At 48.3% G+C, this 22,758-nt stretch overlaps 10 protein-coding genes across 10 annotated transcripts; 5 read left to right on the plus strand and 5 right to left on the minus strand.

The window, feature by feature from the left end:
• Positions 1–1,773: 1,773 nt before the first annotated feature.
• AO090005000575 (OPA3 family protein) lies at positions 1,774–2,505 on the minus strand (the record flags this gene model as incomplete). The annotated part of the gene is made up of 1 exon (XM_001817569.3): positions 1,774–2,505. The coding sequence occupies one exon, from the start codon at positions 2,503–2,505 to the stop codon at positions 1,774–1,776; it is 732 nt and encodes a 243-aa protein (XP_001817621.3).
• A 920-nt stretch (positions 2,506–3,425) lies between these two features.
• On the plus strand, positions 3,426–6,995 carry AO090005000574 (CDC5/polo family serine/threonine-protein kinase; the record flags this gene model as incomplete). The annotated part of the gene is given in 5 exon segments (XM_023234040.1): positions 3,426–3,734; positions 3,743–3,763; positions 3,794–4,226; positions 4,272–6,376; positions 6,450–6,995. Coding segments are annotated over 5 exon segments (3,414 nt in total).
• A 1,216-nt stretch (positions 6,996–8,211) lies between these two features.
• Positions 8,212–9,042, plus strand: AO090005000573 (uncharacterized protein; the record flags this gene model as incomplete). The annotated part of the gene is made up of 1 exon (XM_001817567.1): positions 8,212–9,042. The coding sequence occupies one exon, from the start codon at positions 8,212–8,214 to the stop codon at positions 9,040–9,042; it is 831 nt and encodes a 276-aa protein (XP_001817619.1).
• A 586-nt stretch (positions 9,043–9,628) lies between these two features.
• On the plus strand, positions 9,629–10,467 carry AO090005000572 (GNAT family N-acetyltransferase; the record flags this gene model as incomplete). The annotated part of the gene is made up of 3 exons (XM_023234041.1): positions 9,629–10,064; positions 10,176–10,344; positions 10,443–10,467. 3 exons carry the CDS (start codon positions 9,629–9,631, stop codon positions 10,465–10,467), a joined length of 630 nt encoding a protein of 209 aa, XP_023089013.1.
• Positions 10,468–10,842: 375 nt separating this feature from the next.
• AO090005000571 (D-isomer specific 2-hydroxyacid dehydrogenase family protein) lies at positions 10,843–12,221 on the plus strand (the record flags this gene model as incomplete). Its single annotated transcript, XM_023234043.1, has 4 exons — positions 10,843–10,993; positions 11,074–11,140; positions 11,243–11,529; positions 11,686–12,221. 4 exons carry the CDS (start codon positions 10,843–10,845, stop codon positions 12,219–12,221), a joined length of 1,041 nt encoding a protein of 346 aa, XP_023089012.1.
• A 184-nt stretch (positions 12,222–12,405) lies between these two features.
• Positions 12,406–13,510, minus strand: AO090005000570 (DUF1295 domain protein; the record flags this gene model as incomplete). The annotated part of the gene is made up of 2 exons (XM_001817564.3): positions 12,406–12,733; positions 12,798–13,510. 2 exons carry the CDS (start codon positions 13,508–13,510, stop codon positions 12,406–12,408), a joined length of 1,041 nt encoding a protein of 346 aa, XP_001817616.1.
• Positions 13,511–15,644: 2,134 nt separating this feature from the next.
• On the minus strand, positions 15,645–16,644 carry AO090005000569 (putative DNA mismatch repair protein; the record flags this gene model as incomplete). The annotated part of the gene is made up of 2 exons (XM_023234044.1): positions 15,645–15,708; positions 16,238–16,644. 2 exons carry the CDS (start codon positions 16,642–16,644, stop codon positions 15,645–15,647), a joined length of 471 nt encoding a protein of 156 aa, XP_023089011.1.
• Positions 16,645–17,877: 1,233 nt separating this feature from the next.
• pfa4 (putative palmitoyltransferase with autoacylation activity Pfa4) lies at positions 17,878–18,502 on the plus strand (the record flags this gene model as incomplete). The annotated part of the gene is made up of 3 exons (XM_001817562.3): positions 17,878–17,895; positions 17,947–18,025; positions 18,096–18,502. The coding sequence occupies 3 exons, from the start codon at positions 17,878–17,880 to the stop codon at positions 18,500–18,502; spliced, it is 504 nt and encodes a 167-aa protein (XP_001817614.3).
• Positions 18,503–18,579: 77 nt separating this feature from the next.
• Positions 18,580–19,160, minus strand: AO090005000567 (uncharacterized protein; the record flags this gene model as incomplete). Its single annotated transcript, XM_023234045.1, has 2 exons — positions 18,580–18,605; positions 18,824–19,160. The coding sequence occupies 2 exons, from the start codon at positions 19,158–19,160 to the stop codon at positions 18,580–18,582; spliced, it is 363 nt and encodes a 120-aa protein (XP_023089010.1).
• Positions 19,161–19,280: 120 nt separating this feature from the next.
• On the minus strand, positions 19,281–19,679 carry AO090005000566 (uncharacterized protein; the record flags this gene model as incomplete). The annotated part of the gene is made up of 2 exons (XM_023234046.1): positions 19,281–19,290; positions 19,354–19,679. The coding sequence occupies 2 exons, from the start codon at positions 19,677–19,679 to the stop codon at positions 19,281–19,283; spliced, it is 336 nt and encodes a 111-aa protein (XP_023089009.1).
• Positions 19,680–22,758: the final 3,079 nt, after the last annotated feature.

A 22,758-nucleotide genomic window follows, 5' to 3' on the forward strand; every position in this document is an offset into this window, starting at 1 on the left:
AGCCGATGGAACCTCCGTCTGCGCCACACACACACGTGTGGCACCGTTGGGTTGACTTCCCTTCAGGTCGACAACGCGCAATCCCTTAAAATCCAAGGTCTGGTACTGGTTAATAATCTTGACAATATTCGCCTCTTCCTTTCAGGGTTCTGGCGGCAAAATTGGTGCCTTGTCCCTGGAGATCCAGGGTTGTACTGCAAGATGACATTCAATATATTATTACTATTAATAGATTTCCTCAAGATTATCTATGTGTTCTCCGTATTCGTTTTATGTAAGGTTGATTTGGGGCCTATTTGTATGAGATTCAAAAGGAGCGATATATTAGCCTCAGGCAGCCACTTTCCATTGGTGTCTAAGGTCTCCGTACGTCATCCCTGCATCCTATAGTTCGAGGATTTATCGACAAAAAAGCTTCCCTTGATGCCCAATACGGGAATCCCTTGGGATGAAGACGAAGTCGGTCGACTTTACTCTGTAAATCTTTCAATTTGTCATTGTATAATGCATCTGAGGCAATAAGGGGTAGTCCAGGGATAAGTGGAGTTAGGATTACACTACTACAATTATATATATTGACCACTAGCAAAGCCTTGTAGTAAGTAAGCCTAACTGGTTCGAGGAGAATAATAGTAAAATTAACAATTAAAATCAAACAAACAAATTAAGTTGCACTTCTATACATCGTCATTCACATACCCTATCATGATCCCAGAATTCTGCAATTTCTCTTGTTCGCATCTCCCCAAGGTAGTCCACTAAAACTTCCCATCCTTCTAAGGCGCGAGCGGCTTGACTCAAACTTCTGAGTGACGGAAACAGATCACTTAGAATATTCCTCTCCTGGTCGGAGAGCACGCTGGAGTGGGCAGAAGTGACATGAGATAGCAAAGTCATAGAATCTGTAAGAGACGGATTTTGCAAAGGTATCTCAGCAAGACTAGCCGTATACTCTTCGAGGCATGAAAAGAAACAGGACGAGTCAGGTATGGGAATTATCGGGATTGGAGCTGGTAGACATTCGGCTACTCTGTCAGTGTGTTGTGCTTTAGTCAGTACCAAAACATGATCTGTTTCTGATGATGCTATGTTTCGTACAACGCTTGTAGAGCCAACAGCCCGTCCAGATCACACCTTCCACTGGCGCTGTTAAATGAGTTTTCTGAGAAAAAGAAGGCGATTGCATATTTTTGGCAATGTGAGTTACTCCAAGAGTGGTAGAAATTAATCAACCTAGAGGGCGTATTCTCATTGTCGGAGGCTTGAATCGAGGAGGGGCTGAGGAGAAGAATTCTCAGGGACAAGGACTGCAACTGCAAGCTGAGATCGCAATCTTGCATTTCACTTTCTAGAGCATTTGTCAGGCATATAGTTACGCAGGGAAATTAGGGCAGCCCGCACACCTTCCAGTCCCATTGTGGATGCGGTTAAAGCAGGACCGATGACCTTCCAGATGGCACGGCGCCGAAGCGTGGTGCAGAACTGCCCGCGAACAAGGGAAAGAGAAAAACTGATTTGGGTATTCATAGTTGTGTAGAGTGGTGTTGTTAGGCACATAGGAAGTCAGAGTTATGTACACTTGTATCACATGTCAATGGTAAGAGAGGAGTTCAAGTCATCTGCTTCTTCTCCCTTGTAACAGAGAAGGGTATCTAAATGTCGCATCCCGGATATTCAAAATATAAAAGACCAACACACGCCTTCAACAATGAGTTCTATAATAATATCTGTACAAAAGAAACGCAAAGAATCTATCCATGAGTAGATAATCCCTCAAGCCTTTTTCGACTCCAAACTCTGGTCGTGGCTGGAGGGAGCCTGTGCTGGTACTGCCTCGCCAACAGGCATGGGTGCCTTTGGAATTGTCTTCTTACTTTCCTTGATGACTGATTCTGCTTGCTGTTCTGGCGTCTGACCAACTGGTAGATAGGATGTGATCCAAGCCCACCAGCCTTGCTCTTCGACCTGCTCTGTTTCCTGTTGTCTCTCGACGTCCCAGACCTCGCGGGGCAGAATTCTAGGTGACGATTTCGACAGCCCGCCATGCTTTGCCTTCTGTGCTAGAAGCTCTTTCTCCACTGCCAGAAGAGCTTCTCGGGCGGCTTTTTCGGATTTTTCGAGTTCGGCCAATCGAGTCTCGACATCCTCTCTTCGGGTGTTCTCTTTCCGTCGGGACCTCCACGATTCGAATACTATTAAACCACCTGCCACAATGAATAAGAATGTCTCACTGATGAATGTCGCGCCAGACTCGATCGCCTTAGATTCCGAGAGGGGTCGAATGTGGGGTTTCGGGGCTGGTTTCGCTGCTTCTTCGGCGGCCGCTTTGGCTTTTGCGATGGCATCTTCTTCTGCTTTCGCCTCCGCCTCTGTCTTGACCGTGGGGGATGTGGGCTTGTGTTTCCTGAGAGCGGCTTCGGCAGCTGCTCGTTTTTGAGAGGCGGCATTGTCACGGACAGCACCTAACCGGAGGCGCATATCGAACCGATGAAGTGCTTGCGCCATGGAGACGCAGACTTTCCGAAATCGTTCATGTTCGCGGGCCTGAGCTTTGATGCGATTCTACCCGCTGTCAGTATCTGTATGATGCATAAAGTAAGTGTCAACATACGGCGATCGGTTTTGACAGAGTTCGAATCGCGAGCGAAGAGAGTTTTAAGGTGAGGGACATGACGGAGAGGAGGGCGAAGAAGAGTTACAAGTTAAGGATAGGGAGTGAGGAAATAAGCGGGTAGCACAAGTCCATGACTCTCAAAACTGCAGAGTCTAATCGGGTTAGATGGTGCGTCATCTGTGCACATAGCATCTTACTAAATAAGGTAATAATGATCCCGCACTTGTGCACGCTGATGTCAGCAATACCCGTTGTTCCGGCATTCGGATCAATGTTTATCGATTGCCATTTCGGGTAAACCGTTTAGTGACCAGTCGTAGGATTTCCTCTCGTTGTTCGACTCCGTAAGGTAGTCATCCCTTCGTCTCCCCCCATCCCCCACCATCCCCCTCGCAGGCTTTCAGTCCGGTTGGAGCGGCGTTGGATGCATATACTTGTTTTGAGCGGCATTGTTTGATTTTGTTTGATTTTTGGTAAGTGTCTCCCCATGTGGTCGGGTGTTTTCTTTCTTTTTACTTTTCGGGTCGGTGTTGGTATCGCGGAAGCAATTACCCAAGCACATGTAATCAATGCGCTGTCCGATGAGAATCTTATTTCACTATTTCTTAACTCCCTCGGGGTATACTGATGAAGCATAGGCACTATCACGCCAGTATACCCCTTCCGCGCTTGAGTTTTTGTAATTGATGAACGTTACGACTGCCCTGCCTGAATCTAACCCGTCTCTCTGCCCTTGCGCAATTGGTCTCGACCACCATTATTGATACCCACCAATAGCGAGACCTGGAAGAAGAGGAATTCAAAAAAGAAAATGGAGGCATTATCACCGCGATCAACAAACCAAGTCATCAAGCCCAAGCCCATGGAGCGCAAAGTCTTAGATCGCAATGCTGCAGCTGCAGCTGCAGCTCAAAAGGCTGCATCCTCAAAGAACCATGCGCCACCGCCACCGTCATTGGTTGCAGAACCTGAAGAAGATGGGGAGCGATATTCGACAGGGGCATTTCTAGGTAAAGGAGGATTTGCTATCTGCTACGAGGGCACATTATTACGGAATCACCGCGTCTTTGCTATGAAGGTCGTCAGGTCAGAGATGGCACAGAAAAAAATGCAAGAAAAGGTACCTAGCGCACTCCTGCTGGACTGAAGGTTGATAGTTACTGATCGCGCCTCTGATAGTTTCGCACCGAGCTTCAAATCCATTCGAAAATGCGACACCCTCATATTGTCACCTTCCACCGAGCTTTTGCTTTTGAGAAATGTATATACGTGATCCTAGAGTTGTGTCCTAATGGATCGGTCATGGATATGGTTAAGAAGAGGAGGTCCCTCAGTTTACCGGAGGTGCGGCGGTTCATGATACAACTGTGCGGTGCGGTGAAATATTTGCATAAGCGGAATGTTGCACATCGCGACCTGAAGATGGGCAATCTTTTTCTTGACCAGAATATGGATATTAAAGTGGGAGACTTTGGCCTCGCAGCTATGATAATATCTGAAAAGGATGAGAAAAGAAGAAAAACCTTATGTGGAACGCCAAATTATATAGCCCCCGAAGTTCTTGATAAAAGTAAAGGAGGTCACACACAGAAGGTTGACATCTGGTCATTGGGTGTGATATGGTAAGTGGACTTTTTCTCTGACTGCTGACATGGAGATTCCAAAGCCGGGCTAAACGATTCTTCTAGCTTTGCAATGCTTACTGGATACCCGCCATTTCAGTCGAAGACCCAAGAAGAGATCTATAAGAAAGTCAGAAGTCTCACATACGTTTGGCCGAAGGACTCAGAATGTTCCAACCATATTCCAGAGGAAGCCAAGTCGCTTGTTAGCTCTTGTCTTAACCTTGCAGAAAATGAACGCCCAGATCCCGATGACATTGTCGAGCACCCTTTTTTCCATATGTACGAGGGTTGCATACCCAAAAGACTGGATCCGGCATGCTGCCTTGCCAAGCCAATATGGTTGAAGCCGGACGAACCTCGGGGAGATCGCATGATGTTTGGGAATAGCTTAGATTACGATGAGAAGCTTGCGAGTTACATAGAATATGTTGACGATCCGAACCAGCGGTACCCCATATGCAAGGCAGCCTTCTACAGTCTCTGTGGTGTGGGTCGAAAACCAGATGGCTCTGCCCGCAAGGCTGCTGGGAAAAACGCTTCCAAATCTGCGTTTGCTGAATGTCTAGTGGAAGAGGAGCGCGGCCTCCAGCCTGTGATTCCGCTGCCCGAAGACATTGTTTACAGATATCCTCATGCACCGGAAGGAGATTGGAGCATCCCTGAAGCGACTTTAGTAAGTCGTAGGGATGGCGCTCTACAAGACACTACGCTCCTCTCGTCTAGGAGCACTTTGTCCTTGCGAAGCAACTCGGTGTCGCTCACACGGACACAAGCGGCACTTGCTGCAGCCCAGCAGCGGCGCCAAGCGTCGCAGAGCCATGCTGCAACCCTTCGACAGCAGGCATCCATCGGTCGAGGCTCACTTCGAAAGATCACTGCTCTTTGCGATCCACCAGCCTTAACAAAACCAGCTCTTCCTGAGGTGAGAGAGCTAGCCCTGGATGTTGGTCCTGTGCCTAGTGGTGGACTTGCCGAGAGGCCTATCCGCGCGCGACGTGGCGTGTCGGGGTCACTGCGTGACTCGGAGCGGAATACCGCATCGGTGGAGTCTAAAACTGGCCACGAAGCTGGTGTTTTGACTGTCGGCAAGACACGCTCGCAGTCCCGGCGTTTGGAAGCAGCGAACCAAGAATCAGCTGGCCTGCCTAATGCCAAAGAACGGTCGGCGCCTACAGCTCCCGAGAAGTTGCCGATCATTTCACGCCAGAGCTCTTTACGAGCGCCAACCAAGACCGAACCCAGAGACGCCCCGAACCACAAAGACAGCGGCAAATTGACCGCAAAGGATGAATTGGATGCTCAAAGCCGTCGCTTAGCAGCTGAAGCTCAGTCTCAACAATCGAGCCGATCCGGTAGCAAGGCATCTCCACCGGCTGGAAGTAAACCACGGTCCTCAATAGGGCTGCACCCTCTTTTCCATAAGGATGACTCGTGCGAACTCCTGCCCCGGTCCTCCGTCATTGATGTCAACGCCGACCTGCGGCACATGCTGGCCAACTTAGTTCCTTATTCATCTGCTCGGCGACGGACAGCTTCGAGGCGTGCGCCCCATACGTATGTCATTAAATGGGTGGACTATACCAACCGGTACGGAATTGGGTATGTTTTGGACGATGGAAGTGTCGGGTGTGTATTCAAGTCTGGTAATGGACAGCCAGCGAGTGGGGTTGTCATGCGCGATGGGGAAAAGCACATCCGACGCAAAGCCAGGCATCAGGAGCGAAAAGAAAATGGGGCATATGCCTACTCTGAAGCGGGACAACTTATCCCTCGCAATGGAAGGCTGGTCGAGTTCTACGAGAACTGTGACAATGAGTTGCCCGAGAATCGTGGTAGTATTCGTCGCGCCTTTGTCTCCCCTTCCGTGTTTGAACGGGAGAGTTCGTCTAGTTCCTCGTCCGGCCTTGTATACAAGGCCCGGTTGAATGCCAGTGTTGAATGCGCGCGGGCCGACGCCGAAAAGATCAAACGTGTCAAATTGGCACACCAATTTGGTGAATATATGATTGGATCTCTGGGAAGGAATGAAGCGTATCTCGAGGACCAGTTGCCACCGGACCATCATGGCCAATTTGTCAAATTCTACCAACGGTTTGGCAATGTAGGCGTCTGGGGGTTCGGTGATGGTGCCTTCCAGGTTAGTTTATCCTTTATTTTTTTTCTTTCCTTTTCACTATTCCTTTTCCCCTGCTAATGCCCTAATCCTGTAGTTTAATTTCCCGGATCACACCAAAGTTGTCATCTCGCCCGGTCGCACCAGAAGCTCGTCACCATGGATTGACTTCTACCATCTCTCCCCGTCTGCTGCTCGTTACTTGAGTTCCAAGGGAAAAATGCACCCGTCTGGTTTCGATAGCCGATCCATGGCATCCGACGAGGCGGGTACATTCCTTAGTATCGCGTACGGCACTGGCACTACTCCCAAGGATGAGCGTCTTCGCGACATCCTGGAGGCGAATGCGTTTTTACCGAAGATTACTTTCATGAAGGCTGTCCTCAAAGGTTGGATTAAGCTTGGCCGCCTCGGTGAACGACCCTTAGACCAGCAATCTGCATCTGATGGGTTGTTCTGGGAGGGTGCCCAGGAAAGACCGCAATCGGGCGGAAGTGGCAGCAGATTTGTCTGGGTGACGGTAGGAGCACCTGGAGGGGACACCGAATATCGATCCGTTTCCCTAAAGAAGGCCGAGAACGAACCGGACGGCGAGATGGATGCGTTAAGAGAGCGACTGCGGAGGTTGGGGGTTCCATCGTAGCGATGGTCTATACTCATGACGACACGACTTGACTTGAACTTTTTCGTGGCTAGTTTTCTGTATTCTCGTGGCATTTCGCATTTATGTAGTGTTGATCCGTTGTTGACCGTTTTGCATTGACTACCCGGTGTTAATATTATAATTATATCGCTGATGTACAGTATGATACGCTTTCATCTTGTTGACTTTGAAGCCCTAATCTATAATCACCACCCAGGAATGAGAAGCATTATGTTGACCAACAAGATCAGGAGAATTAACTCTACAAACTCATCTCCACCCCCGAGATATGATCTATATCATTCGTCGACGAGTATCCGAGATTCTGACAGGCGGGTTTAGCTTCTGCACCAGAGAAAAGTCAATGTACGGTGAGCAAATCAGCAACTTGAACCGATATGACAGGCTGGATCCATGGGTTTCGCTTCGGCATTAACCAAAATCTTAGTGTTGCCGATCCATGCCCATTGTGATCCGATCGGCGGTGTTCTTGTCAAAGTGCAATTTGACCCTCTTGCGATTATGCTTTGGTCCTTGTTTTTGGTCCCCTTTTCGTTCAGCGAAGTTGCAAAGTGTCTCGTGAGGTTTAGTTGGCTGCTTGAATCCAATGTGACCAATGTCGCTGACATGTATGCAGTTACTTCTGATAGACTGGGCCTTATTCACGGCATTTCATCCCGGCATTAGCTCGAGCTAACTGCATATGAGCTCTGCTATCACGGTTCAATATCCAATTACCCATGGCGGATCCACAGGCGCCATCAAAATTTTAACCACTCACAGTTGTTTATGAGTGGCTGTGCCATGCCAGACGTATCTCAATTTCCCGTCCGCTCTCTTTGGCTATCGGGTAGCTTGCCAAAACCTTTCTCGATCTGCAGTGATTAGGGTCCAGCCGTGTGGGTATCCCTCCAAAGTTTGGCACGTTCGAACCTCTCTGCTTCAATGATTGGTTTTGATTCAGGTTCCTCTCCCTCTGTCACTCACGGTGTCCGTGCCACTTGCAGAAAAATGTGCCCCATCAAGCAGATTTTGGCTAGCTGAGTCTCACAGATTGGTAGGATCACGTAGGGAAGCCAGGGAAACAATGATTATTGCGACCCATACCCCGGGATTCTATTGGGAAAGTGGGAGCGTCCGTCCCCTGCATATATAGGGCCTCCCCCCAGCTTCGCTACGTGCGGCGCGCTTGCTCTAAAAAACACCTCCCATCACCATGACGAGCGAACAATACCCACATCGCGATGGCCTCGCAAGACGGCTGTTGGCTGCCTTCATTGGCAATCCGGACCCTGTTCTCCCCACAGCAGCTCATAGTGTACCCACGATGAATAACCACAGCGAAACAATGGGGCTGCCACCAGAAGTTCGAGCAAAGCGCCTCACAATTGCGAGAACGGAAGCAAACGCGCTGATTCCACCCAGCGACAAGCTTCTCGTCTTCCGTGCCCTCACAGGCATCGACAGCGTCCCGACATTGAATACACTCCACCACTATAACCGTACCGTGCCCAACGTCGGCATCTACGCACGAGTGGTCGAAGCAGAGCAAACCACCGCCAAGCGATACCGTTTCTACAGTATTCTCATCAACACCTGCCTGGATGTGCAGATTGTCGTTGCCGCATCGCTCACAGCCCTCGGTGCCGCTTCAGGTCCACATTCCGCCGTGACTGCGTTCGGCGCCATCAACACCATTATGGCCGGAATCCTGACCTACCTGAAGGGATCCGGGTTGCCCGATCGACTGAAGCACTACCAGAATGAATGGCGCAATATCCGTGAATACATTGAACAACGAGAACGTGAATTTTGCTTGGATGGCTGCGAACTTGACGTACAAGAGGAGATTCAGTATATTGAGCACCTGTACGAAGGTGTAAAACGGGAGATCGAAGGAATGAACGGCGGCGGCGGCGAGAGTCGCGCGCCGATGCAACATGGCCAGTCCAATCGAAGATCATTCTTGCCTTCGCAATCGCGGAGCCAGGATGCTTCAGGTCCAAGTCCTGTGACGATTCCGGAACGGTCTTACGAAAAGATATGATATGGTTCACGTTGAAATGTGTATGTGCTGTGATGTAATGTGTGCTATATTAATTGATACTGTCCGTCCTTCAGCAGAGGCTATGTGTACGTGTACGTGTGCGTGTCCATCACGATATAGTCGGGAATCTAATGAACAACTGCAGTTCGCCTTTACCAGGGCACGCACTGCTTTGGATGTGTTTTAATATGAGAGATGACCTCGCCTTACAAGCAACCGCTTTATTCATACCATAGGCTCCGATCCGCCACCTGCTATTCTACCGTCAAGTGGCGGCAAATTAATCTTAATCACCGTCTTCGAGAACCGAGAAAAGGCCCTAGAACAAACACGCGCCTACACTGCAAAGAGAATACTACTATACCAACCTTACACTAATACCCTAGTCCATTAAATCCGACGCAAACTAAACCAGGAACAGCATTAACACAATCCTTTAATACGAATTATATTAACCCATCTTGGCATCGAACATCGAACAAAATAACCACACCACCAAAACCCACCTTACACCAATCCACCTCCCATCCAAACGAAGACAACAAAACCCAACATAAAAGCATACGATGAGAATAAAAAAAGAAAAATGCCCCTAGAACTCCACCTCGCGATACCCCCAGACACACCAACCCTGGCAACCCTCTTCTTCACAACCTTCTCCGACGCCTTCAACACGAAACTCTTCCCCCGCACACCGGACGTGCACACCTGGTGGACACGCGCCTTAACAAAAGATATCGGGAACCCGCGCAAACGCCTCCTAAAAGTAATCGACACAGACGCTGACCCGGCCAGAAACGAGCCTACGATTGTGGGATTCGCGCTTTGGTCACTCCCTGCCCCGGTGTCCAATGCCCCAACAACGGAGTCTAAGACCGGGTCCGAGGAGATACAGACAGACGAACTCGAGGATGGACTCAGTCCGCCTTGGCCGGAGAGCTGTGACGGGGCGTTATGCGAGAGGTTCTTTGGTAGTAATTATGAGTGGCAGGTCAAGGTTATGGGGGATAAGAGGTATTATTGTATGTTCTTGTCCCTTTTTATTCTTCTTCTTTTGTCACTTTGAGGCTGTGGTGGTGGTGGTTTGGGTAGTCGTGCTGATTTGAATGCGATGGTAGCTTTGGATATTATAGGGACGCATCCTGCGGCGAGGAGAAGAGGCGTGGCGACGATGCTGGTTAATTGGGGATTGGAGAGGGCGAGGGAAGATGGATTGGAGGTGTATTTGTCTTCTACGCAAGAGGGGAGATTTGTTTATGAGAGATTGGGATTTGAGGTGAGGTCGACGGGGGAGGTGGATGGGTATGTGTAGGACTCCATGATTTGGGTTCCTTGATTCTTTTTTCTCCTGTTGCTTTTAATAATATGGGAGGGGATGTATTTATATTATAAGATCCCAGCCAAACAATATATTTGTACAAGTAGTATCCAGTAGTGTATATATCGACAGCAAACTTCCAAACCCATCAAAAAAGGAAATATCTCGGCCAAGTGACGTTGGAACCCTAATCCAATCCTAAAACAAAGATTGAGAAGTTCAGTTTCGGCGAATAACCCAGCTTAGAAATCAATTCAATTGAACCTTCATTGCAGTCCGATAAGGAAACCAACCCATTTAAACCAAACCCCACTTTCCACCAAAAGCCGCGTGCGATTCCCTCTCAATTGCGACATAGGCTACACTTTTCATATCATAGACAATCTCCCATTATATTTAGCACTGGAGCTGCAATTCCAGTTGCAATAAACAGTCAATAACCAGTACCAAAGTACCAATTCCAAACACCAAAGACAAGCAAAATGGGCGACGCAGCATTAGCACCCAAAGAACATCTACTGATAACCTTCATGCGGGACTTAGCCCCGGATCAACTGGAGGAGATCAAGGCTAAGTTCCCGGGGCTGGAGGTGTCGAGTGTGACGTTGAAGAGGGGGGAGGATATTCCTAGTGGTGAGTTATATCCTACAGTCTACCTATGTCTATCGGTATCAATATAACTAAAGCTAATTATTGGATGTGTAATCATGCAGAACTAGCCAAGAAGGCATCTTACATTGTTACATTTACTAATCTCCCAAAACCCGAGGATGCTGGGAAGTATGTATATACAATACATTTATTAAATCCGCTTTTGCATATATATGCAGTCATGAAGCCAATTGTGAGGGAGACGATCGGATGATATTAACAGCTCTACAGTATTAAATTTATCCACTTCCTCTCCGCCGGCTTGGACCATGCTATCCAGCACCCCATCTTCAAGGAAACTGCTATCCCGTTGACAAGCAGCTCGGGGGTTCATGCGCCCCCGATCGCCGAGTGGACGGTCATGAACTGGCTCGTTCACACACGCAAGTATGCATACATGTACGAAGGGCAGAAGAACCATGAATGGCGCGATAGCAATAGCGGGTATTTTCAGGGTGTGCACGATCAAGTAGGGAAACGGGTTGGGATATTGGGGTATGGGAGTATTGGACGGCAGAGTATGTTCTTCTCTTCTCTTTTTTCTATCTATCTTTCTACATTTATACATCTACCCCTAAGAATACCCAATGTAAACAAGAACCCAGCTAACAAGAGATAAACACCAGTCGGCCGCGTATCCCATGCCCTAGGCATGAAAGTCTACGCCTACACAGCCTCACCACGCCCAACCCCATCCTCACGCCACGACAACGGCTTCATCGTCCCCAACACAGGCGACAAAGAAGGCACAATCCCCATTTCCTGGCACCACGGAACCGACAAAGCATCCATCCGCGAATTCCTCGCTCTCGGTCTCGACCATCTCGTCATCTCGCTTCCGCTGACACCGCAAACGACGCATCTTCTCGGGGCAGAGGAATTCGCGCTCTTGGCGGCTAGTCAGGGATCGAAAGGGGCGAAGCCGTATTTGACGAATATATCGCGTGGGAAGGTTCTTGATCAGGAGGCGTTAATTGGGGCGTTGAAATCGGGTGATTTGAGTGGTGCGGCGTTGGATGTTACGGATCCTGAGCCGCTGCCTGCTGGGCATCCGTTGTGGGATGCTCCGAATGTGCAGATTAGTCCTCATGTGAGTTCTTTGGGGGTGGAGTATTTTCCGAGGTCGTTGGATATCGTTAAGGAGAATGTGGGGAGGGTGAAGAGGGGGGAGGAGTTGTTGAATGTCTATAAGAGAGGGAAGGGGTATTGATTTTCTTTCTTTCATTCTTTTCCATGTATGTTAGTAGGGTGGTTATGGTGTGGCTTGGAAGTTGTTTTTCAATATAAGTCATGAGCGTGTTTTAGGTTAAGCCTGGGACATTGTATGTTTTGGAATAAATTCGTAACGTATACATTATGAATATACTGCAATACTAGATGATTGGATACTAACATCATTGCAAGGCCCATCCCCGAATAGCCTCTTCTAAAACAACACCGACCAATCCACTGCCGACAACAGCCCAGGTCCACGGGTTCGCCAATTCAGACAGGCTAGGCCAGAAGCTGTTCTTCTCGCGACGCCATGTCTGCAGTTGCTGATATTTGTGCGGGTCTTGCTCCTTGTACCGGGCCTCCTGGCTGGCTTCATTTTGCTTGTCACCACCCACGAAGCGGAGGTAGATGTAGTTGGCGACTGGACCCAGAAGCACAAGGGGGTTGAAGGTGTTCGCGGCGTTGAGGATGACGAAGGAGATATGCACCAAAGCGTCACCCAAGTAGCTATGACCCCGTTAGAAACAGTCGTTCATTTTACGGTAGGAATTAAGCTTATGAGACGACTTACTTCGGATGACGAACGATACTCCAGACACCGTGACGGCACAGATCAGTCCGTTCCTGGCGGTGCAGTTCCAGCTGGCAGTCGGCCATAGCTTCCATAGCGAAACCAGCGCTGAAGAGTGCTACACCGAGACCGCGAATGGTTGCGGCAGTGTCAGTGTCTAAATTCAAAGATGACCCAGTTAACCGGAAAGGCAGAGTGAACGGAAGAGTTATAAGAGTTAAGAAAACAGCCTCGGGAAGGAACTGCTTTAAGAAAGCGGATTTCCAGAATCCAGGTTCCTTCGACTTCATCTCATCATATCTTGGATCGTCTTTGCCACGGGTAATGGTTCTCTTTGAGATGCGGTAGAACAGTCGGGTACCCCAGATCGTCACGCAGCTGAGTAGCACTTTCTCGGTCCAGGGGATAGCTTTCCACGCGGTTGAGAAAGAAACATTTTCATAGAACATCTGACGGCCAACGGCGCTCCACCAGGCGTTGATCACTTGACTTGATGGCCAGCACCAATCCTTGATCTCGCCCTTGTCGGTAGTTTTAGCTGCGATAAAAGACGCGATTGAGAGTCCGGTGTGCAAGGTGAATGAGGGGAGGATGGTCGATTTGAAGATGCCGACATCGCCGGCCGTTAAGCCCAGCCTGGGCTTTTGCCCGGCTAATTGGTCAATTGTTCGGTCGATGTCGACCACAGGCTTTTTTGAGCCGTAGATATCCATATTTGCGAATTGGACGCAATTGACTCCGAAAAAGAGAATGGGTCATGGTTGGTTTTATAGCTGCTGTGTAGGGGTTGATGTCATAGTTTTGTAACGATTTAGTGACGTTCGGATTGCCGAATATGGTAACCCCGCCGGAGATGGTCTTGCATAGTCCAGAGTTTGACTTGCTTTAAAGTGATCCACCTTCTTGGTGTATTTGAAAACTCTCAATAAGGTAAACAGGAACATAAACATATTATGTATGTATGCATAACCGCCTCGCTTGAGTCGCCTTGACAAGGGATTAGAAATTTGTTATGCTGTGGCTTCCATGCACGACATGAATAAGATGCATTAATTATGACTATTCTTCGTCTCGGCCAAGGCCGAAAAGTCAAATCGAGGAGTAGGCTCTCCAGATCCCTCTTTTGCTTTGTACTTGCTCTTGATAAGGCCGGACAATCTAGAAGTCCATAATTCAACGAGATCAGATTGTAGATCACAAGCAGAAAATGCTTCAAAATCCTCTCCACATTGGGTATATAAATCGCTCTTGAATACTTCCTTTGATAATATTGCAAGGACCGGGAGCGTCGTAGATAAATTGATTCCTATATCGTGCAATTCATGGCCTTCTGGTATTTTTTCGAATGGTAATTTGCTCGTGTTAATACGCCGAATCTTGTTATCTTTCGGTGCTTCGTCCTGTCGGCTTGCATCCTGATGTCGTATGAGGTATGATCTTGGGTCATGGGGGTTTAAGATTTGGTTTGTCGTAACCTCTGCGGAGGTTAGTGAATTCAAGTTGTGAGTGGATTCATTGGATTCGGGACGCAGAGCAGCACGCGCGGCAAGGTACCTGCTCAAATGCGGCGAGTTAGTCGAAGCAGGCGGTTTTGGGCGGCCCTTGATAATCTCCCTTCGTCTCTGGATGGCTTCTTTCTTTCGATGCTCGAAATCAAGAGCAGTCTCCAAATCGGATTTTGGACCGTCTTTAGCGAGACTATGCAGTCTGGAAGACCATTGTTCAAGAACCGGAAATTCTTGACGCCGTTCTTTTACGTCCGAAGCTGGACCCTGCGGCGCTACCATAGAAATAGAATTTTGGGGTTGAGTGCTCGAGAAAGCTGAACTCTCGGGGGTACTGGTAACGGAGCCTCTCCGAATGGGTATTGTGCGGCTTGTGGTTTCACATGACTCGGGCGAAGACTGCTCCTGAGAACGAAAGCGTTCATGCGCTAGTTGACTCAACGAAGGTTCCTGCTGATTGTCATCCGACGGCTCCTCAGTAGCTAGCCGGGCGAGTGCCACTTGAGTAGTCTTCCCGAACCAAGTGTCCAGCGCTCCGTTACCATACTTTTCCTTGGCTCGTTGCCTTGAAGCCCTTGTGGCCTCATCACAACCACGACTTGTGGGAGACGCCTGGGTTGCCAGAAAGGATCGTGAGTCTGGAGGAGAGCTCGACGCTGAAGGAGTTGATGAGGTTGGACTGGGTAAAAAGGAGCCTGCCGAGTACCGTCGTGGCGTTTCTTGTGACCCTCTGCGTCTTTTATATACGTGGGCATGGTCATTCATGGGCAGCCGCTGGACTGTTGTAGTTCGGGTTTGGCTTTCACTGGATTTGCGAAATGGGGCGTTGAACCTTGTTATAGACCAAGGATTCAAGAACCCTTGATCAGTAGACCCTCTGCGGCTCTCGGTACTCGATGCTTTATTTATCTGAGAAGAGGCTGAGCACTGGCCGTTTACAACGTGCAAGGAAGGCGAAGGGTCTGCTGACTGAGCAAGGGAGCGAGCCGTGACAAAGCGAGGCGTACAAGATTCCGAGTTCGTATCCACAGATGGCGAGTCTTTAGATGGGCTTTTTCGAGCTAAAAGGAGGTCAAACGCGTCGTTATCTGATACCGCACCTTTCCCTTTTGTAGAATTCGGCCCCTTCTTGAGATGTGGTTCCCTCTCGCCGTACATACTCCGAAAGAGGTCCTCCACAAGCGAAATTAGTCTTTGTGAATCTTCGAATAGAACATCATCTTTTGCCGGCTCTATATTGACGTCATAGCTTCCTTGAGGGCATTGAATGTGCAAGCAGAGGAATGGGTCAGTTATGGACGGACTGCTCTCACTGCGGGAAAGAGCCGATCGAAGATATGATTTATATAACTTGGAAATGTCTTGCCCTATGCCTCGAGAGCTGGATATGGGTCTGCCATCGATAGCTAGGAATTGGCCAGCGTTGCTTAATTTTGTGCAATCTACTATTGTTAGCCATGCTCTCAGAGGGAGGGCAATGTAAGATACCGGTGTCAAGATCCAGCAGTAGGGCGAGAAGCCCAACCTCGGATGTATGTTCCTCTTGGGGATGTCCGGAGTTTACATTGTGTTCTGAAGGCCATTTCTTCAAGACGCAGCTGGAAGTGACATCAGTGCCGGCAATCTTCAATGCTGCGTCTGTGATCATTGCATCCCGCCCAGGGGCGTAGATCCAATTATTGTTTTCGTTTTTTGCCTTTAAAACCTTTAATGAAAGCCTTTTTGAGGGCTGTGCCATAGCATATATCTGTATAAGTTTTTTGATCCGTGCTAAAGTCTTCACCGCACTCTTCAAAGCTGATTGTCTTCGAACAGGTATGTGCTTGAAAAGACCAGTTATACGAACTGTTGTACCCACAGGATGTGATGCACGCTGAGAGCTTCATAAACGAGTAATTAGCTTCACGGAAATAATTGCCTGAATAGTATCCGTACCTGATAAGCTCTCCATTTCTTCCATACTTGATCGAGGTGCCAACCATCTCTGCCTCCACCCGAGTGGTGATAGTCACACCACCTGATACTTCGGCAGCGCTGGCAAGAGCTTCCCCCCTAAATCCTAACGACTTCCCCCCAAGGGTCCGAAGATCTTCAACCGTCTGGATCTTGCTAGTAAATGTGCGCTTGCAAACTAGAGCATGGTCATCTGAAGAGATTCCATGTCCGTTATCTTTTACTTGAATCACGTCAACTGCGTTCGAAGAAATCTCAATGCCTATAGAAGTCGCAGAAGCATCTAAGGCATTGTCTAGCAGCTCTTTCACAACCGAGCACGGGTCCGCTATTACAGATGTTGAGCCAATCGCTCGGACAGTGGTCGGGGGAAGAGCCGTGATCGGCATCTTTAGAGATTGTACTTATGCAAACGAGAGACCATTGCTCCTATAAAATCGACGGAGACAATGTTGAAGTATGATAAGAATTATAGTATATAGATGGAATAAATAAGTGGCATGTTATGAGGAGGATTGATCCTCATGTCAAGAAGGGAAGCAAATCAAGGATACTAACAACCGAGTATTTCCACGCACATGATTGGCACACGCCACGTGAGCAGATATTAGTCAGCGAATTCTGGGCCATTCCTTCCGAACATTATTGTGGAAGACATATCAACAATGTTCCAACTCCAACGATACGCTGGATTTTGCGCCAGATCATGACTTGAAAGAAGGATGCTTTGCTCTTCGTTCCATATATCGCGACTCGCGATTCCATCGGTTTGTGCGTTGATCAGTTTCCTCGCATACACGTCGCAGTATTTCTTCAAGTATTTCGAGCCGGCACCGCTCAGGGAGCAGGAATTATGGCGCATTAACATCTTCGCCCTTTGTATCTGGATAAGCTACTATCGAGCTTGCACTGTAGACCCAGGACGTGTTCCTAGAGACTGGAGGCCTCGAGACGGCAAGCAACTGGAAGCCGACCGTGCTAGTGGCCGACAACGATGGTGCCGTAGATGTGAAGCCTTCAAGCCACCACGAGCACATCATTGCAAGACATGCCAGAGGTAGGCGATGCACGTAATATAATTTGAGATACGATAGCGAACTAACTTCGTGCGATAGATGTATTCCCAAAATGGACCACCACTGCCCGTGGACGGCAAACTGTGTTTCGCATTTCACATTCCCTCACTTCATGCGCTTTCTGTTTTACGCAGTTGTGGGCATGAGTTACCTCGAAACGCTCCTATTTGAAAGAGCGTCGATTGTGTGGGCATCGAGGAACCTTCCTAGCGTAAGAAGAGGATCGTTCCGATAATCCACCTTGCGCTGACAGTCGTCTCTTAGTACCTGGGTCCAAGCGTAGTGCAGCTAGGCCATTTGTTTGTTCTCTTTGTTGTAAACAGCCTGACTGTTTTTATGCTATTTATACTTCTCGTGCGGACTCTTTGGTCGCTTGGTGCTAATACTACTACCATTGAGTCATGGGAGATTGAGAGACACGAAACATTGTTGCGACGAGCCCGCCATTATGGTGGGTATCTGGAGGGCCCTGGCGGGGTCCGTGTGCGCATAAAGAGACAAGAATTTCCGTACGACATTGGAATCTGGTCAAATATTAGAGAAGGAATGGGCGGGAGTTCAAATGTTGGTCACCTTGGCTTGAGCTTCCTGGCGTCGCTGACAGGATGAGATTAGGTCTTAAGCTGGTTTTGGCCACTTGCAAGAACACCAGACCGTAGTACAGGGCTGGAATACGAGGTCAATGGATTCGAAGGTTAGTAATCACCAATGCCGGGTCGTCCATGACTCAAATTAGCCAATAATTGAGGACTAATTGGCGTTAGATTTCCATGTCTCGTGGCCGCCACCGGATCCAGATCGTATTCCTCTGCCACCCAGAGACGTCAGCGATGGTGTTGCCTTCACTGGCGCCGAAGGCTCCAGCTATGATGTCCAGGCATTTAAACAAAGAAAGGCAGAGGACCTTAGACGCCAAGCGGGGTTGGAAATCGAGCGCCGTAAGCGTTTCCATCAACGGCTGGCGGAAAATTCAGAGGATGAGTCGCAACAATCCGATGGTCCCAATGAAAAGGGATCCGACTATGGTGAAGAAGGTTGGAGAAACTCAGAAGGTGAACGGCTACGTGATTTCGGCGTCGACGAAGATATTGAATTCTATGACGAAGAAGACCTTCCTCTGGGCGTACTGATCCAACGGAGAGCCCAGGCTGCCCTCAAGGAGCTGAAATGAGAGTACCAATGCGCCAAATCCATCGGAACTTTGGTCATTTGCGATTCTAGCCGGAGCCACTTGAGCAGATACATTACTTAGCATAGCATAGCAACAACAGCAACTATAGATTAGCATTAGTTATTCACTTAGTTGGCGTCCCAGAGTGACGACAGTAACTCTATATATAAAAACACCACCAAAAGCTAGGCACTCGCCCAAACGATATGTGTATCAGGCATCATGTTAATGCCGACCATTATACTTCCTCCATCCGATAAGGAGTCGGAAACAAAGTCAAGCCCCCAGTCGAGCCACAACTTCCACGATTAGTGCTCATACGAATCAGCCCCGGACGCGGACTAGCCACCAACTCAGGATCCGAGAAATAAGCACTATGAGCCCGCTCCAAATGATGAGCCGAAGGCACCGAGCCCCTCGACCTCCGCTGACTTTGCATCCAGCCGCGACCCATAATAGCCACATCCGACATATGCAACGAATCGTAGATCGCCGGCTTAAATTTCCTCATCGAGAGCCCTGACTCCCCCGCCTGATCCGACCCAGCCTGTCCCTGACGAGAAGCCGAAGGCGACGTCTGCGAACCCTTCCCATGCGCCCGCTTCATCTGCACAATAGCCGTATAGATAACCGGTGCAGCGGCACAGACATGCGCCATAGCTGCCTCGACGCAGCTAAGCAGGAACGCAGGGGCTTGGGCATATGGTGGATCGTAGTATGTTCCTATTTTGCCGAGCGCGGGCATGCGTGCGGATGCTATTGCGATTACTCTGTTTCATTATTTGCTTCTGGTTAATATGATATATTGCTTGTGGGATACTCGGTGGGGGAGAGGGAAGGGTTGTATATACATCACACCAACACTGAAGACGGAGATAAGGGCGATTTTCTTTCTCCGGGAGACGTGGAGGGTTCGGAGGACTGGGAGGGGGAGGATTAGAATTGACACTTCGGTGATGATGTTTATGGAGGCGTTGGCGTAGGCTATCGTTGCGATCTTGAGACAGCGGGGGTTATCGATGTTGTAATCCCATGCGGCGCGGAAGGGCTTGCATTGCCAGATTACCATGGGTGTGGTGACTAGGAGGGATATAGTTAGGAAGGCGATGCAGAGGAAGTCGAATCTCCGGAATAGGATGATTGGGAAGATGCGGAGGTAGAGGAGTAGGATGGACATTTTGACGAAGAAGATGGTGAAGGGCCAGAAGACTTGGCACATGTACCCTGATGCAACCCCATTGTTTAGTGTTATAGTGTGTGTGTGTGTGTGTGTGTGTGTGTGTGTGTGTGTGTGTGTGTGTGTGTGTGTGTGTGTGTGTGTGTGTGTGTGTGTGTGTGTGTATTGTTAAGAAGTTGTGATGCTTACACCAGAAGAAGAGGTCGGTTAGCTGGGTGATGGATTCGAGTTTGATATTGTAGAGATGGAGTCCGAATCCTCGGTTAACACCTTATGATAGTCTGTTAATTCGATTGACACGAATTGAGGATATGGTGGAGGGGATAAGGCTCACAGATATTTCCGAAGATGCTCAATGGTATCGCGAATACCTTGAGTGAGTATAGTTAGAGGATTCCAATGCTGGAGGCGCTTTGGGGTTGAAGGTCCACAGAAATGGAACGTACCCCTGCCAGTATGTGCATCCAGTCATCCCACCATAACTTACGGACTGTCCACAGCCTGGACAAGACGCGTAGGATTATCACTGTATATGTGATCGTTGGTGTCGTAATAGCTAGAGCGATCATCACTTTATGATGGTTTTTATCGGACCGGTTGCATTGCGCAGTATCCCCTCGGACCAATTCTATGAAACCGCCGGGTTAGTTCTGGTAAGCTTGAACACTTTCAGAAAGTTGGTATACCTACGGATCAGGTCCTCCAATTTACAGGTTCTCACTGCACAGGCTGATGCGTGCTTGATGAACTCTTTATCTTCACACTGACATTGAATGTCAGAAAGTTCGCAGTGGGAGACAGAGACTGCGCGTTGTACACAGTTCAGCTATGTAGTTTGGGTCAGCTATAGAGAAAATATGGAGTGAATTGTAAGAAATACATACTGCACAAGGTGATAGGTCCTCTGGCCCATAACTTCCATTGGTACGCTGCGTAGCCACAATACTATTGAGACATAGTAGGGTCCACAAGCTGAAGATAACAACGGCAGCAGTAGAGGTTCTCATGTTATAATATCAAACCTAAAAATGGCTCCACAGAATAAACAGCATTGCTACATTACCTCAGTAAAGACCAGAAATATGAAAAAGAAATTGAAAGGAAGGAGAATTGAAAAGAATGAATGTTAAGATTGCACTACTGAAAATGTAGATCACTCACTGATATAGGATAAGGTACTACAGAAGTCTACCCTTTGGGGAGCTTTTTGGCAGCACTAACGTCATCCTATCCAAGAGGAAGTTCGGCCGAGAGTCAATGTCCCCCTTGAATCAGGGACTCAGTGTCTAGAATCTCGACTTGTATTGTGTGGAAGGCGTATGAGATCATATATATACAGATGGTTTGTCATGATTCGATACCGTGCTGCCATAACAAGAAGCTGGATTGTTTCGTTCGTTCTCTGGCAAATCATAAGTATTGTACACGGTCATAACCTTATTAGCGACTGGCTATTGTTCAGATTGGACGGATTATCATCCAGTAAGTCTTGCAGGCTTCTGGAACATATTACTGTTAGAGTTGAGCCACACGGTCATTGCCGGCCGGCAGGGTTGGTAGTCCCCTAACACAGTGCCCTGTCCAAGTTATGGTATTAACTATTTCCTATTAATGCCCTCTAGCCTGTGAACATCTAAATAGCTAACCTGTCGGGGCCTCGTGGGAGCAGCTCAGCGACTCTACTTGCCCGGTTGATACAAATATCATTCCAATGACACTCACCTGCCCGGGTTAGATGCGATGGCCATGATATGATTCTGTGGCTCAGTAACCGTGCTCCAGAGCAAGAATTGGTAACCAGGTTGTTGATATATTATGTCGTTTTAGGATATTTGGGAGGTTTCCATTGCTTGAGCGGTACTCAAGCAATGGAGTTCCCTTTCCTGGATATGTACACTCACACAATACCATCCGAATCTAACATGCGATGCCGTGACGCAAAGTCATACAGGCTATCCCAATCTCGACACTGGTGGGTATTATTCCACCCATCCACACCTGTGACAGGGCTTCCGTCGTCCGCTAGGCCCTCAAGAGTGGCATCACTCGCACACATTATGGACTGTCGAAGTCATTATTAGTATAAAAGACCTATGAATGAATGACGTGTAAGGGAATCAAACCTGTCGAAGATAATCGATGCAGTGCTTGGTATGATCGCTATGGTCATCCCTGTGATGATGACCTGAGTGGTCTTTCGAGAATATGGCACTGTAAATGATGGCCTAGTGAGATTGTGTGAGCACAACGATCCATTATATGCAATATGCAATATACGGTAGTTAGACTTACGAGGCAGTGCATCTGGTGGAACGCTGAGATACAGTAGTATTCTTTGGATGGGTCTGGGTCAGAGAATACCGAAGAGTGCTCTTCGAAGGATAACGCTCCCGACTTTGTCCGCTTTACAGTAACAAAGCCTCTCCCGGCTGCTGATATGTGAGCAAGGATAAATGGACGAACAGTCCTTTATGTGATCACCACTCACGAGGTATTAATTTATTCCATACCGAGCCCGGTTCATCTGGAAGCTGATCTGTGTACTCGTTGTGTGGAAGGAAGGTCACTGCCCGATGAGGTACTTCTCGATGTTAGTCTCAACTATAGCGCAAATGAAAACATCGTAGAAGATGGAGACTAACCCTTGATATTCGGATATACAGATACGTAACTAGCCCCACAGGATGTCATTATTTTATAATATAAAGCCGCACCTAGACCGGCGCATAGAAGAAATAATGAGGCCGTGAGAGCTAGAATTCCTTTATTTGTATGTACTCGATACCTCTGGGCCTTTATGGGAAAAGCATCGGAGGGCGTACTTTCATCCTCAGAGCTGAGAGGCGTATATGGGTTTTTATAATGACCTTCCATAATTTTTCTTATACTAAGAGGACTCGAGTCGAAAGGATGATGAAAATCTAGCAGAGAAAAGGGTTTGTGGAGAAACAAAACTTTTATGTCTTGAAATACAGGTAGACATTTTCAGGCTGTAGCTCCACAAAAATATATAATTACCCTCTGAATCTTGTCATATGCATCGCATTGGTGAATATAGTGCTGTTAAGGTTCGAACTGC

This window comes from Aspergillus oryzae, chromosome 1, assembly GCF_000184455.2.
Source record: "Aspergillus oryzae RIB40 DNA, chromosome 1".
In the NCBI taxonomy this organism is placed as follows: domain Eukaryota; kingdom Fungi; phylum Ascomycota; class Eurotiomycetes; order Eurotiales; family Aspergillaceae; genus Aspergillus; species Aspergillus oryzae.